A 16,380-nucleotide genomic window follows, 5' to 3' on the forward strand; every position below is an offset into this window, starting at 1 on the left:
TTGACATCTCTGCTGGCTATTTTTTGCACACCCCAGTACAAGCATGCAGCCACAGATATACATGTGGATTCAACCCTAGACAGATGTACAGAAAACACTGCTTGATTGTAGAAAGTCAATGAACAGTACATGGATCATGGCTACTAACTTCTTATCCATGCACTATAAAGCATATTTGTTAATCCAGGCAAATACATGCACATCATCAGGGTTCATAGACACTGAAATGTTAACTTCTCGGTCAGAAATACTGACTGTTTTAAAGGTCGTTTTGAGTGTTTTTTCAGATCTAACTGCCCTGTAATAGTGCTAAATTAAGTTTTTTTTCAATATCTAACTACCCTTGGCCAAAATTAAACTACCGTTTGCTTGATGTTAGACGCCCTTTATAACAAAAGAGGTATTTTTTTTATATATTAGGTAGGGATTTTTTTTGTTTTTTTTTTTGGTAGAAGGGAAGAACAATCGTAGAATCCTGTTCAAATGATTGATCGCGATTAAACTTCCTCAACATTGATCAGAATGCAGTAGTGTGCTGAATTATGTAACCCAATATCTGGCAATTCACAAAATAAATATCATTAAACCTTTCCAGTAAAACTAACAAGTAAACATTAGTTAAGCATATTTATGAGATTAGAAAAATCTATACTGAGATTCCTGCTTTCATTTTCCTGGATTTCCTAACTTTAAATAAACTTTGCCAGATTTAGGGGATTCTTCCTTCATGTGAAGGATCAAACATTTTTGTCCTCAACACATTATTCAATGTACCCGCTTGTCATATCCATATCCATTTGAATACCTGTAAAATAGTGTTGCCATATTTTTCACCTATAATCACGGTTACAAATTGATACCGAACTTACATCATAACTTTTCTCCCTGTCAAAACCCTATGCTAGGGAGCATGTAGCTGGGAATATATTGGTATAACTTCTTGAACTGTCATAATATCAGCCCTGCCAGATGCTTTTGTGGGTAGAAAGTGTATCTGTTTACTGATACATTGTTGTGAAGTGGAAACATTGGTAGTGACAATAGATAGGGCATGTGCATTTTAGATGCAAAAATGCAAGACAAAGCTGATATGTTCCATCTTTTAATCTTCATGTAACACGACGTGATTTTGGCTTTCCTCTTCCTGGTGTGTAAATGTTTAGGATAGTGTAAATTGCGTGGTGATGTGAGTTGGAACTTGCTTGGGTGCTTACAACTGCTCATACTTTTAGACACTTCACAGGTAGGCCCATCTAGATCTACGGGTATCTGATATGATATGCCCGTCAAAGCCGTCACAGCGGGAGAGGAAATTATATCTCGAAAGAGTACCTGTCACCTGTTCACCGAGTGACATTTTAATCAATCAGCGACAAAAAAAAAACAAACAACAGAAATTAAATTAAGCAGAATAAAAATATTTGGCATCTGTAAAAAACACAAAAAAAGAATTTCCATCAGGGCTTCTTCGAAAGGTCGGTCATGACACATCAAACATACTGTATAATATTTTAATTTGGGCCCTATAGAATTAAAAAGACAAACTAATATTAATTTCCATGTCCCACCACACTAGACTTATGAAGAATCAGCTGCCCCAGTAGCTCAGTCTGTAGAGTTTCCACTTCGGAGCAATGAGATCCAAGTTCAATCTAGTCAGCTATTTATACGAATGACGTAAATGACGTGAATACATAAACAAAGAATATCAAATGTAATGTAATGATTAATATTTTAATTAACACCATTTCCTTGCTAACATCAATATTAAAAACAATGTATATACATGACAATTCTCTGTATGAATTTTTCCTTCAAATGGGATAAAACCTGATACTTTTAAAACGAAGAAAACATATAGCTTGTAAAATGTCAAGAGTCCTCTATCAGTACACTGATTGTGAATATATATATATATATATATATATATATATATATATATATATATATATATCAAAGAGTTAACTCCATGGTCATTTATTTCTCTGTAGTCAGTTGGAGAAGTTAATACATAGGTTTGGGGTTCCCATACCCCTTTCTAAAGGGTGATGTCACCCAGATTTACATAGAAGTACGAAGAAAGCTGTAGTTCATGTACAACTTGGAGCAGAGATTATGATGGGGTGATTGCCATCTTAGCAGGGGAGCGTGGTGCAAACACGTACTCAAAACAAAAGTTTCAGACAGAACTGATTCAGATGTCCTGCTCTCCGCATATTTCAAAAGAAGTGTCTTTTTCAGAATTGAGTTTTACTGAAATATTTTCAGTTTTTCTCTAGCTTATAGTATACTTTTGATTTATTTATTTATTTATTTGATTGTTGTTTTACGCTGTACTCAAGAATATTTATCTTATACGATGGCAGCCAGCATGATGGTGGGAGGAAACCGGGCAGAACCCGGGGGAAGCCCACAACCATCTGCAGGTTGCTGGCAGACCTTCCCACTTAAGGCCGGAGAGGAAGCTAGCATGAGCTGGACTTGAGCTCACAGCGACCACATTGGTGAGAGGCTCCTGGGTCATTACGCTGCACTAGCGTGCTAGCCAACTGAGCCATGGAGGCCCCTCAGCATACTTTTGAGTTTTTAAAACTCCGTATTCAGTATTCTGAGGTCTATAAACCCCTCATGATCATGTACAGTTTATCATTTACAGGGAAAACATTGTTCAAAAAGTTTGTTGCAAAGACCTAATATTATTCTTTTATTAATATTTCATCATTACCACCATCAAGGAGGTTATCTTCTTGTCAATGTTTCTTTATCTGTCTCAGCAACTTTTCAAATAAAGTTATTCAGGCATTAGCCAGCAAATCTACTGTATGCACAGCTTGGTCTTGGGCCTTGCACCAAGCATCAATCTACTACATTCTTTGGGGTATAAATGTACATTGTAAATGTGGATCGACTTTTTAAAATGACTCTTAACCACTGCCAGATAGGACACAAATGCATACTATTTTTTTCCTGTACCTGTAATACCATACTTCACAGAGTACTGTCCCTTTACTGAAATTCATCATATGCCTGAGGGTGACTGTGCAGTTGTGTGGGACTTGGCACTTTTAGCTTTGGTGTTGGTTTGTGTTCTGAGAGTGTTTTCAAGTCTGTTGTTTTTTCTTGAGAAGTGAACAGCACTTCTAAATTTGACTTCTTAACATGAGCATTAAATTTATTTATTTATTTAACTGGTGTTTTAAGAATACTGCTCAAGGACATTTCCCTTATATCCCGTTTGGTGGGAGGAAACTGGGCACGGGGAAACCTACGACCCTCAGCAAGGCTGCTGGCAGAACTTCTCACGTACGAACGCAGAAGATGCCAGCAAGAGCTGGACTTGAACTCACAGTGATCACATTGGTGGGGGGCCCCTGGTTCATTATATCATGCTGGTGTGCTCCCTCAACCTAATTGTGTGTGCTTCATTCATCATTTTTTAATTCAAACGCTGGTCTGTATACGTACTGTCCTGTCGACAGTTCCTTGGAGATGCACGAAAAGACCAAAATAGAAAAATAAGATACATGGGATTGAGGATTGTCTGAAAATGTGGAAGGCCTGTCTACAAAGGTAGGAAAAGTAGGACAGGTGGAAGGCCTGTCTGAAAAAGTAGGGAAAGTAGGACAGGGTGGGAGATTTGTTTGTTGAAATAAGCAAAGCAGTCAGGTGGGAGGCCTGTCTGAAAAAGTAGGCAAAGTAAGACAGGTGAGAATGAGGTTGTGTCAAAATATAAGAAAAGTTGGACAGTTTGGAGGCCTGTCTGAAAAAAGTAGAACAGGTGGGCGGTCAATCTGATAAAATAAGAAAAATAGGACAGGTGGAACGCCTGTCTGAAAAAGTAGGAGAGGTGGGTGACCTGTCTGATAAAAAAGAAAAGTAGACAGGTGGGAGATTTTGTCTGATAAAATCATAAAAGTAGGACAGGTGGGAGATTTGTCTGATAAAGTACTTGCGGAAACTAGGACAGGTGGGAGGGGGGGGGTCCGTCTTAAACCATAACCTACATGTACATGTATACACTTGATAATTAATAAATTAATAAACTAATTAAAAATGCATTTAGAGATATAGCAATTCCATGTAGTTGTCAAACTCAAGCATTTCTTCTTTAGTATTAAATCTCGAAGGGGTTTATTTATGAAATACCAGTATGAAATCTTGCATATATATACATGTACATGTACATTATTGGTAAGACAACACATTTACATTAATGGCATGACCTGACACATTTAGTGTAAATCAGGTACTGAGGTCAAGGGGAAGAACAGCTCCTCCCCTACATACCAGACCATGACATTTCCCTCAAACTCAAGTACAATGGGAGCCCCACCGTGCCTGCCGCCCATATGTCAGCCAGAAGTCTGGGCATACATCTCTACAAACTGACAATATGATGTGGACGTGATATCTCTGTAGACCAGATGTCAAACACCTACTGAGGTCAGGCTGTAACAAGCAAGGGTATGCAAGTACATGTGATGCACATGTAGGTAACCATGCCAAGGTTACATGTAAATGTCAGGTCAAAGGCCAAAGGTTACAGACAGATTTGATGGTTGATACAGGGTATAAGCATGCATGGTGTTCCTACAAACATATAATTTAAATGTATGGTTGACAGTTTCTTGAAGGGAAAGACAGCACCTGACTAACGTTTATGTCCACTGAAAGACTACCATTCACAGTAATATCTTAAAAACTGAAACTTCGTCATGACACAATACCTCTCCATTATCGAGGTCAAGGTGACATCACATTTACTCTAGCTCTCTAACACAGAAGGTATTTTCTTTTGATAGGTTAAGCAGTGGCAGATAAAGTTGTGGACTTAGCGATGAAGGCACAAGTGATAAATAGCCTTCTCAGAAATTGGACATACTGTATATAAGGATAGTTCTTTCACTGCTTGATCTGTTGATACAGTAGGCCTACTATATCATTTACAAGGAACTGCAGTGACCCTGTTTAAATAGCCTGCAGATGCACAGCCGGGGTATTCCCGGTTTAGGTCTTAGGGTCGTAGCCTCCAGAGGGGGTTGTGCTGGTGATTTTGTTTACAAATTTACAATAAGATTGTTGTACAACTAGATTCATCCTCAATTCTAAAACAAGCAGAAATAAATCTAAGCACTACTGGGGCTGCATGATTCCAGCAATCGACTGTCGCTGGGTTTTATGTTTCAACTTTGTAGCGGTGGTTTGTATGAGAGAGCAGTGCTAACCTAGTTATCACGGACGTCAGAGAAAGCACCTAGACTGGAACAGGGTGTTTCAATAAATTTACTGTATTTTTATGAAAGAAAAAGAAAAACAAAAAAAAAAATTCCTTGTATGCGAAAAAGACAAATTTCAAATTCATCAGTCCTAATCAATTAAGAGAAAAAAAAAAGATTTATATAATTTCAAACGTTATGCAGTGAGTCTTCTCATTCCCACAAACCTTTGGCATCCCCAAAGAATTTTCAGTGTCTCTGATGTAACATTAATATCATCACACTAAAATCAACAGGAGCTCATGTCTACATGAACATGTATGACAATTAGAACTGACTACAGCCAATGGCTATGTAATGCCAAAAATACTGGTTGCCACGGAAGATACGTGCACATAACGTTACGTGCGCTTTGTGAAACCAGTCCCTTGTCTACACGTATGATAACCAGTGTTGACTGGAACTAATGCCTGTGATAATCATTCAGTTTTTGACTAGAGCTCATATCTTCATCTATGATAACCAGTGTTGACTGGAGTTCATGTCTGTGATAATCATTCAGTTTTGACTAGAGCTCATATCTTCATCTATGATAACCAGTGTTGACTGGAGCTCATGTCTGTGATAATCACTCAGTTCTGACTAGAGCCTCATGTCTACATGTGTGATAACCAGTGTTGACTGGAGCTCATGTCTGTGATAATCATACAGTTTTGACTAGAGCTCATGTCTACATGTGTGATAACCAGTGTTGACTGGAGCTCATGTCTGTGATAATCATACAGTTTTGACTAGAGCTCATGTCTACATGTGTGATAACCAGTGTTGACTGGAGCTCATGTCTGTGATAATCATACAGTTTTGACTAGAGCTCATGTCTACATGTGTGATAACCGGTGTTGACTGGAGCTCATGTCTGTGATAATCATACAGTTTTGACTAGAGCTCATGTCTACATGTGTGATAACCAGTGTTGACCAGAACCCATGCCTATGATAGTTTTTTGAGAGCTGAAAAAACATGTGATGGCCTCACACTCAACCCCACTTCCCCAATATTCTTTTACAGTGATATAAATGGAATATAATACATTTCACACCATTAAATCTCATGGGTGACCTCACTTTTTGTTGAGGTCATCACTCTCTCTCTAAATATCAACCATTCTGACCCAGATGGTCAGTGATTTACAACCACGGTTTCACAGTTACAGTGTACACTTTATGCATGTAAATTTATGTAAATCCTTGATATCCATGTTTAAGTCAAGCTTAAGCTTACTATTTATTTGTCATCCTGTAGTATCACCACTGAACCCCCTCCTCATCCCACAGCTTGTCTCCTGGGAAATCAAATGAATTCATCTCTCAAAGGCCTGACTGCTAACATGTACATCAATGCAGACCTGCATGCCCAGATTAGACAACCATACAACACACTGCATGTCAATACAGTGTACATACAGTAGTTATACAGCAGTCATGTACACTGTAGGTATAGAAGTCAAATATAATTATTCATCCAAAACCACTATATTGAAAATACATGTGCAGGTTGATGCACATACTTAGGCAGTTTATTCACAGGATCAAAGTCTTTAATATCTAATATGTAACTGAGATTATTTGACCTAAATAGCCACTCTGCACTTTGATTTTACTAATTTCCCAAAAAAACGATTATCAAGACAGAATCAAACTGCTGGTGAGTAGTCAAAATCAAAAGTTCTATGCAACCATTAAACAAATGATATTTCTGTGTTACAATGTAGTTTTGCTGAAAACCTTCAACAATCTTCTAAACTTTGGTGTGCTGTTATAGCATTCACAGAGCATCAAAGTTTGCAAATCCCACTGAATTCCAATGAAAACCGTAGCAGCTCATTATGGATCATGAATTTTACAGTACATGTATGTGTGTCAGAATCCAGATTAGGTACAGTACTGACATTAAAACTACATGTACAGATGTGCATCTATAAAACTGCACAATTTAAGCTGGATTATCTGTAGTAGAAACACCCCCGTCCCCATCCTAGGCAGCTCACAGACATTATCCAACTATTTAACTCTGGACTTTGTTCCTCTTTACTTCCTGTACCTACATCGAAATTTCACTGAAGAATAAGCGCCATATGCAGACAAACATAACATCAGGATACAAAACAACTCCAGGTAACCGTGATGTTTAAATGATTCCATAACAGGGTGCCTCAATTCATCCAATAGCCAAAGAGGACCAAGCAATGAAAACACCAAAATTCTTTATGTCTTATCAATTCCATGATATTTGCATTAAAGTTGTACCATGTGACCCTGAAAGGATAGAAGAATGCAGGCAGCGAAATTTGGCCTGCCGGCGAAACCCAGAAATCGGTTACGTCTTTTCCGCCTCGCCTAACCGATCATTCGGTTACGCCATGTATGTTTATCAACCCGATCGGTTACGCTAATTGTTTACGTGGTTTATGTTTCAGGCATCATTCTGGATCATTAATAAAAGTATTCAGCTCAATGTTATGTTTGTTTTTCTTTTCTATATCTAGCAGCTCATACCGTAAGGTTGGTGAACATAAGAAAGAGAAATTTTACACTCACACGGTGTTTCAACGTTGTGTGTTGCCTGGTTGGTACTTGACTCCTGTGGCACATTTTTACGTGAAATTCCGTTATACAGGCTTATATGTGAAAAGATAAGTCGAAATGAATAATTTGAGTATTATCTCAAAGCCTATAAAGCATATATGAATGATTACATTTCCATGTGGCCAGCACAGGCAGCTGGCTGTGGCTGACCGCATACTGGCCGCGTTGTGATTATGAAAGCTGTTCAGTCCAGTTTATCTGTAGTTACCTAATGCACCCTGACTCTAAGGACGTTCTCGTTGGACAGTTGGCCTAACCGATTTTCCGGTTAGCCAAATTGAACCGCACGTAACCGTTGCGCGACCGACGGTTTCGTTCGCGCCAAATTTCGCTGCCTGAGAATGGCAGCCTAAGAAGCTGCATTTGACCCAGAATGTGTTAAGTATTCTTTTCACACCTTTTGAAATACCAAAACCAAAATCTTCAAGTGGGTTTTACAATGCGTTATTGCTAGACGGATTATATAATCTAACGGATAATGGGATTTAACGTGTCTTTCGTAAAATGTTGGAGCACATTGCCTTAATATGGCTATGTGGATGTATATAAGACAGTAAATAGTATTTACGTTATGTAGCTTCTCTGTATATCAGATGGGTAAGTTATACAGGTTTACGGTTTCCCATACATCTCTCTAGAAAGCGGCCTAGCTCAGGTAACAGAACTGTAAGTTTGGAAAATTAGTCCAAATAAGGAAACAGAAGTGGCATCCCATATTAAAGGACTGTATGTATACCCAAGTATCTTACACTTCACGCTTCATGCCAGCAAAATTTCATTTTGCAGAAAAAAATGCAACAGGTTAACTAACAAAACATAACTTCGTTGAAATCAAATTTTCCCAAATATTGTTTTTAAAAAATTCAAACTGTGTTGCAGGATTTGTTTGACTGATAGAATTAAGAATATCTGTAATATTGGTATGGTACATGGAAACTTTTGCAATGCTGACAAAATTTCTTCCTTGTTTAATACATTAGCCACATTAATGACCATCCTGTTCTATATCTAATATACATGCATACCAATATTATACATGAGTTAGTTACAGCCCTGAGTCCCCATTCATTGTGGCAGATTACCAGAACAGTGTTTTCAGGTAGATTTTGCTTTCAAACTTGCATTTGTTCAACACTGGAAACCATTTGGATCCAAAAATTTTAATATCAAGTACTTTTTTGCAAAAAAAAAAAGAGAGAGAGATCATCCAGTTATGCAAGATATATATATATATTCAGTCTAGGATCTACCAAAAAATCATGGTATATGTCAGCCTTATTGCCTTGTACTTCTGCACCACCACTCCCCTCCACCCACCCCGACTCACAACATGCTTCAAATCAATGGACTCTTAAAATGCTGATTCAGCTTACTTATATGTTAAACTAGCCTACATGTACACGTTTGTTCTCTTTGTAAACCAACATCATCAAAAATTCAAGACACGATAAAAAGAGTTCTCAGCCAAGTCTGTTCCGTTTTTGTTACCTGACAGCAGAGTTGCTACACAAGGCATAATTTAAACTATGTTACTACTTTTAACATGTATGTGTATGACATGTCATCAACATGTCATTGATCAGTTACAACTTAGTACGTGATGCAGTCCTACATGTGTCTTAATCCAAAAAGATGCACGTGGTAAGGATAAGTATTACTATTAGTAGACTACTAGCCAGTTGTGCCTTTTGAATGACACTATAATTTGGAGATTACCATTGCAGCATTAGCAAAACATGAATTTCAACGGCAAATTTGTGCTTGTTTGTGTCCAGCTTGAGAACAGCTGTATGACTGTACAACGTGGAGTACGTAGCCTTATAAGTCAAGAAAAGGCTGGTCGGGATTTTCGGAGGTAGGGTTCCACTAAAACTAGGCATGCCAACTTGACACAGGTGCAAATGACATTATATCGATCCGGTACAATCTGAAATAAAGTGTAGTTCGTAACAGATAAGACATATCGAGGTGAAATGAAGAAAAGCGATTCTGTGAAGCAATAATTTACCTGTTTCAACCGCAGCCATCCTCTCGATCACTTTCGTGTTCAACAAGGCCGTCTCGTGACCGCGCGACCTTCACAGTTTTCAGCCAATCAGCGTTAAGGACATTTAGTCATGTGACCGGTAGTAGTTTGAGTTAAAATGGCCGCCCGGCACGGAAGATTTTCGTCACGTAACCATCGGAATTTGCTAAACAGTCACGCATGTGTGAGTTGTGACCGTTACACTTGGTATCGGCTGTTACAATAGCACATTTCCCACACAAAGACAGTGGTAAAATCACACAACTACCCAGGAAATTGTGGAAAAGTAGGTAAACATTCACGTTACTATCGACGCCGTTCTCATTGAACACTAGGTTGTTGTTGACACATCATGTCTACGGTGCCCTCTTTGATGCGAAAAAGCACCAACTATCATTGGTGTGCCTATTTGCTCAGAATATCACATAAGTTTTAGTTCACGCCGTGATCAAGTTGAGCCATCACAGTATCCATTCCATTCCATTCATTGTTTCAACATGGTGGAGATGTCGACGTTCCAGGGCTGATTGAGTGATGTGCAATCAGCTAATTTAGTTTTAGTTTTACTTTTAGATAGAGGTCCAAACATACATGACTTAGAGATCAGCTGCTGAAAACCATGTATGCACAAGCTCTTAGTTTAAACCTTTTGGTAACCCTGCATAGCAGTGGATCTAGGTTACGTCTGTAAACCCAGTATATGACCCAGCCCCCTACATATCTATAAGAAGTAAAGGTATGAAACGACTTTCGACCAGCATCCCACAATGTCTCCAAAATTTAAGAAATAAAGCCTTCAACCTCCAGTTTTTCCACTTGTTTCCCTACCTGGAGCTATTATCTGCTCATGTCTGTCGTTAATGTTTCTAAATCAGTTTTATTTTGTCCCATGGGCACTTATATACTGAAGAAAAATATAAATGCAACACCCAATATTTTGATAAAATTAACTGCATTATCAAATTCCTTTCAATACCGTTTTTCAGGAGGGCATAAAATGGTCTCTTAGTTATACATTTTGTTAACTGTTTGAAACAGACAACTGATGGTAATGATGAGGCATGTTTATAGGAATCGGGGGTGGGTTCATTTCGTGAGATTCCACACTGGAGTTCGGTGTATGTCTGCCATTTGCCTGCTGCACTGCTACACATCGTCAAAGCGTAGAGCTGATGAGATGGTCAATTGTGACTTGTGGATTGAATGTGGCAGCCTTGCTCGAGGATCGCTACACCTTGTCGGCGGGCAAACTCTGCAATCTATAGACAGCCTGCATTGACAACTCAAGGCAGACAGATTCCAAAGTTAGAATGTTAACTCTTAAGTGGGTTAGCAGGGTCTCGAATCTAAGAGACTCCACTGCCCTCAGGATCACCTGTTATTATGGCCAGGATTTACTTTCTGCTCGCATTTGTATGACCCGTTCAAATTCAGGATAGTTATGTAGGCTGCCATTTTTTATTTATGATCTCTGAAAATATCATGAAAATTATAATCCTCTAAATCTTTTTAAATACTAGCAGTTCAAGTTTAACCTGACCAGCTACTGACTGTTCATTTTCTCTCTTTTTTTTTTTTTTTTTGGTTTTGCCTGCTTTTCTCCTTAAGCTGGCCCCTAACATGCCTTGCTACCCCTGACATGCCTGAATATCCTGCCCTCTCAGGAACATCAAACTGTTTGACATGTCTCCCTAACCCTTGAATATACACTGCTCCCAGAAGCATCTCAAATTGATTTATGTCTCTGGTTAAGCCCTGAATACCCTGCACTCTCAAGCACCTCACACTGTTTTACATCTTCCTAACCCTTGAATATACACTGCTTCCTGAAGCACCTCAAACTCATTTACGTCTCTTGTTACCCCCTGAATACCCTGCACTCTCAAGCACCTCAAACTGATTTATGTCTCTTGTCTCATGTAATTTACAAAAGCCTGCAATGTTCTGTCTCTGTCTCTGGTTAACCCCTAAATATTCTGCACTCTCAAGCACCTCACACTGTTTTACATGTCTCCCTAACCCTTGAATATACACTGCTTCCTGAAGCACCTCAAACTGATTTATGTCTCACGTTACCCCCTGAATACCCTGCACTCTCAAGCACCTCAAACTGATTTATGTCTCTCGTCTCATGTAACTTACGAAAGCCTGCAATGTTCTTTTTTTTTCTAGGTGAGATTGTAGTCAAAGTAGAAGGGAAAGCAATGTCTGAAGAAGAGGAGAACCCTAATGCCCACTGGGTTGAGTCACTCTTTCCTCCTGCTTATGGAGTGACACTGAACGAGGTCTTGGAGGGGAGAATGCCAGATGATGAGGAGCATGAATCCAGGAGGGTTCAGAGGGTGTCTGCTTACAATCCTGAAGCTATTCAAAATGTCTATGAAAAGGTCCGCATGACTATGGCTCTCGGGAAAGAGATTAAGAAACAAAATCAGCAGTCAAGTAAAGGTCTGTCTAAATCCACTAAATTTGTTCACAGTTTTGTGGTTGAATTCTCGATGCATGTATAGATATAATGTACATGGTACTGTGTTTATTTATTTATTTGATTGGTGTTTTACGCCGTACTCAAGAATATTTCACTTGTACGACTGCGGCCAGCATTATGGTGGAAGGAAAACAGGCAGAGCCCGCATTGTACCGTGTGTCTGGATTATCTACCTGTAATGTCTGGATTATCTAAATGCATACTGTAAATTTCTGTATGGCGTAACCCAGCAATCAATCATATAAATTCCTCAAATAATTTGACATGATTATTTTTAGGATATGCTGGAAAATTTTTGGCAAAAAATCCATAATTGCTAATCGAATCAAATTCCCTCCCCTTACTCCTACGTGTACTGTTTATATTGTTAAATTGATTCTAAATTTTGAGGAAGTTAAAAAATTTATTTCCAATTTTGAACATCAACACATACACAGATGAAGTTCATATTTTGTGAAAGGTAATTAATAATAACAATAATTTGATTGGATTTGTGCTGATTGATTTTTTTTTGCTAAAATCTCTGGTATAGTGTCTTGTATATTTATTTATTTATTTATTTGATTGGTGGTTTACGCCGTACTCAAGAATATTTCACTTATAAGACAGCGGCCAGCATTAAGGTGGGAGGAAACTGGGCAGAGCCCGAGGAAAACCCACGACCATCCGCAGGTTGCTGGCAGATTTTCCCACATACAGCCTGAGAGGAAGTCAGCATGAGCTGGACTTGAACTCACAGCGACTGCATTGATGAGAGGCTCCTGGGTTAGCGCGCTAACCAACTGAGCCACGGAGGCCCCGTGTCTTGTATAACATGTATGAAGAGGTTTTAACCTTTCAGACATTTACAGTGTAAGCAATGCATGTAATATTTGTGTTCTTGTTGCCTCTAACAGGAACTAGAGATGTTTCACAATCCAGTAACAACCGGTCTCCAGAACAAGGCACCACGGACAGAATGGAGAAGCATGTTGATCTGAGTCATTCTTGTATTTGGGACACAGAGGAGATATCTGTGCTACGCAAAGTGTACAAGGCAGCCAAAGAGGAAATAACTCAGTTAAAAGTCAGGATTCATGAAATAGAGGATAGAAATAAGAAGCTGGAGCAAAGGGCAGTAACTCTTGAGACTCAACTTCAGGACAAGACATCCAAGCACACCGAGGCCAAGAAGGCAAATCGCCGACTGAAAATTCACTGTGATACGCTTCAGGAAGAAGTGGGAAAAGCTACAGCCAAAGTTAAAATGCTTCATGAAATGTACGAAGAAGCTAAAAAGGAAAGGGCTCGTTATATGATGGAAGCTCATGAGGCCCGGGTGGATCTGGACAAGGAAAGGCTGAAGAGAAAGGCTTTACAGGTGCAGTTCAGTAGTCAGAATCAGAAATTTGCTGTAGATAAAGTCCTGGCAGAAGAAAACATCAGGCTATCTTATGAACAAGAAATGGCCAATTTACAAAAAAGACTGGAAACTGTCTCCACTGATTTGGAATGTGAAAGAAACCAACATTCTGTGACCAAGAAAGGACTGGAGCAATTACAGAAACATTTTTCCTCTTTACCTTATCAGGCAGGAGGCTTTCCTAATGCTGTAAGCAAGGACGAGATCAAACGATTTCAGTATTAGAACTTATGTGTTGGATGGGTGTCCAATATAGGTAGCATGCATGTTGATTTACAAATGTGGGATTTTTTTATGACATATGTAAGGCCGAAAGCATAGGAGTCAAATAACTATAGTTATATGGGTTTTGCCATGGTGTGAGGATTGTTATTCCTCTCTTCCTCATATAGGAAAATTGGTATGCATATAATGAAGTATAAATATTCGATGCATAACTGGAGAATAAACTTGTTCCATGGGATACCGAAAGTTATTTTGTGATTTTTCCAGTAGTGAGGAAATCTATTTGTAGATGTATGAGTATTTCCTTGACACACACATCTGCTCTAAATCACAACTGAGTTTGCTAATTGTTGTAAGGAGATGGTTATGGCTAAGTGGTTAAAACGGTTGTTTTTGAATTACTTGACTCACAAGATGCGGGTTCAATCCTGGCTGTGGACAGCCAATTTGTAGAATCTCTTCTCATCCTGCATACTTGTAATAGTTAGCGGCTGTTTGAATTGCCTTTCCCTAGCATGGTGTACATATCAGTATATTACATACGAGAAACATTATCAGTAACTTTACAGCTCTTATGCCAAAAACTATGCTTTTTCTCCAGACTCTCCAGTTTTTTGCACCAGAATTATTTCAGCATCATTTGATGATACTAAGAACTAGTATAGTAATCAGTCTTATTAAACGTCTTAAACCTTCTTTGATTTATAGAAATACATGCAACTCATACCTGACCGGTGAAAACTGATAACATGGTAGTGCTTTAGATTGTCTTGTGCACTATTTTGCTTACATTGAAACAGTGAAATCTCTGTCGCTGTTTAAATTGATTATGATATTTTATGTATGTGACGTGAACATTATGGTTGTAAACTGAATGACAAGATGAAAATTGGCCCAAAGGACAAGGTCATGCAGAAATTTTGGGTGAAAATGGCTTTGTTCATATTTCCTCAGTTTTCTGTCCTTTTGCCTATTTCATGTGCGTGGTCAGTGTGTTTCTTTATTTCATATCTGTGACATTGACCTGGTTAGTTTGTATCATGCATGTCATTCTGAGGTTACAGTTTCAAGGTAACTCATGCTTGGTATTGCCGAATGTTTTAAATTTCATGGAACTGGGTATGAATCATCTATACACCAAGGTTGCAATCGGACTGACTTTCTGACGAACATTTGTCTAAAGGTCACGGTCATGCAGAAGTGAAAAAAATCTGAGGACTGCTTTAGTGTTTGCCATTCGCAAAGACATTTTCTAGTTTTGCATCTATATATATTCTTGGTTCACTGTAGTGAGAAGTTGTTAGAACCATGGTAAATGGTCAGCTACATTTGAACAGTATACATGCATCTACAGATGATGTATCATAACATATATTTAACGTCATTTGTAACTATCTTCATGCTATACCTGTATGTGCACATACATGTATGTTAAAACTGCAGTGTGAAACCAGCCAAATGTTGAAGAAGCAGGAATTTATTTTTATACCATATACATAAATGCAGAATGACATTAAACTTCATACATATACTTTTTGTCAGTGTTCACATGTATAAGTCTCATTTAAATGTAGAAGACATATTACAGTGCGTTTTAAGTATATCCTTGGAGAAAAATACAGGGCCAGGTTGTTTAAAAATGTCTTAAAGTAAAGCCAGGCTTGCTTTATGTCTTAATACGAGTCTTATCCTAATACAAAATCAATGCCGCTTTAGTCTGGTTAATACAGGGTTTAAGTCCTAATACTGTTTTGAACAACTGAGCCCTAGACTATATATGTACATGGATATCAGAATGGAGTGTTTGTTAACATTCATTTCATCACACGTCAGTTCTGTAAAGAAAACAAATAAACGTTATTGAATTTAAACTCATTTTCCTTAACTTATGACTTCTTGTTTTTTGTGTGTACTCATATTAAAGAGGGTCTAAGTTTCATTTAATATAAAGCTTTATACCATATATTTCTTGACTGTGTGTTGTGTGCAGTGAACACATGAAGCTGGTGCATCAACTTTTACCATTGCTTTTATTCCTCTTTCATAGTTTTGATTTGCATTCCCCCTTTGTTGTTGGGATGCACTTGTTTTGTCTTTATCTTGTCTCTCATGCTCTTCATCTATTGATATGTCCTGCTTCCTAATCACCTTTGTCTCGTTTCTCACTGGGATGGTCTTCTTCCTCACCAGCATTGTCTGGTTTCTGACTAGGATGGTCTTCTTCATCACTGGCATTGTCTGGTTCCTCTTCAGCATTGACTGGTTCCTCACTGGCATTGTCTGGTTCCTCACTTGCTTTGTCTGTTTCCTGACTGGCTTTGTCTGCTTCCTGACTGGCATTGTCTGGTTCCTCACTTTGTCTGGTTTCAGACTGGTGT

General features: G+C 38.5%; 2 protein-coding genes across 5 annotated transcripts in view; one reads left to right on the forward strand and one right to left on the reverse strand.

The window, feature by feature from the left end:
• The window catches only part of LOC135479673 (glycogenin-1-like), a 50,214-nt gene extending 40,313 nt beyond the window's left edge, over nt 1-9,901 (reverse strand). For both annotated transcript variants that reach the window (XM_064759573.1, XM_064759572.1), the window contains exon 1: nt 9,870-9,901. In XM_064759573.1, the coding sequence (XP_064615643.1) occupies nt 9,870-9,888 (19 nt within the window). In that variant the 5' untranslated portion in view covers nt 9,889-9,901. The remainder of the gene's footprint in view (nt 1-9,869) is intronic.
• A 120-nt stretch (nt 9,902-10,021) lies between these two features.
• Nucleotides 10,022-15,844, forward strand: LOC135479404 (coiled-coil domain-containing protein 160 homolog). Of its 3 annotated transcripts, none has more exons than XM_064759228.1 (3): nt 10,022-10,071; nt 12,060-12,335; nt 13,272-15,844. In XM_064759228.1, the coding sequence occupies exons 1-3, from the start codon at nt 10,068-10,070 to the stop codon at nt 14,000-14,002; spliced, it is 1,011 nt and encodes a 336-aa protein (XP_064615298.1). In that variant the 5' UTR covers nt 10,022-10,067; the 3' UTR covers nt 14,003-15,844. The 3 variants fall into 3 exon arrangements, with proteins under 3 accessions (XP_064615298.1, XP_064615300.1, XP_064615299.1); XM_064759230.1 differs by having other exon boundaries at nt 10,028-10,177; XM_064759229.1 differs by having other exon boundaries at nt 10,028-10,173.
• Nucleotides 15,845-16,380: the final 536 nt, after the last annotated feature.

The sequence above is a fragment of the Liolophura sinensis genome, chromosome 12 (genome assembly GCF_032854445.1).
Source record: "Liolophura sinensis isolate JHLJ2023 chromosome 12, CUHK_Ljap_v2, whole genome shotgun sequence".
NCBI lineage: Eukaryota > Metazoa > Mollusca > Polyplacophora > Chitonida > Chitonidae > Liolophura > Liolophura sinensis.

What these genes read in the sequence shown, in the direction of transcription:
- LOC135479404 (XM_064759228.1), top strand. An exon ending in AAATCAGCAGTCAAGTAAAG is followed by an intron (nt 12,336 to 13,271) that starts GTCTGTCTAAAT and finishes TGCCTCTAACAG; the next exon opens with GAACTAGAGATGTTTCACAA.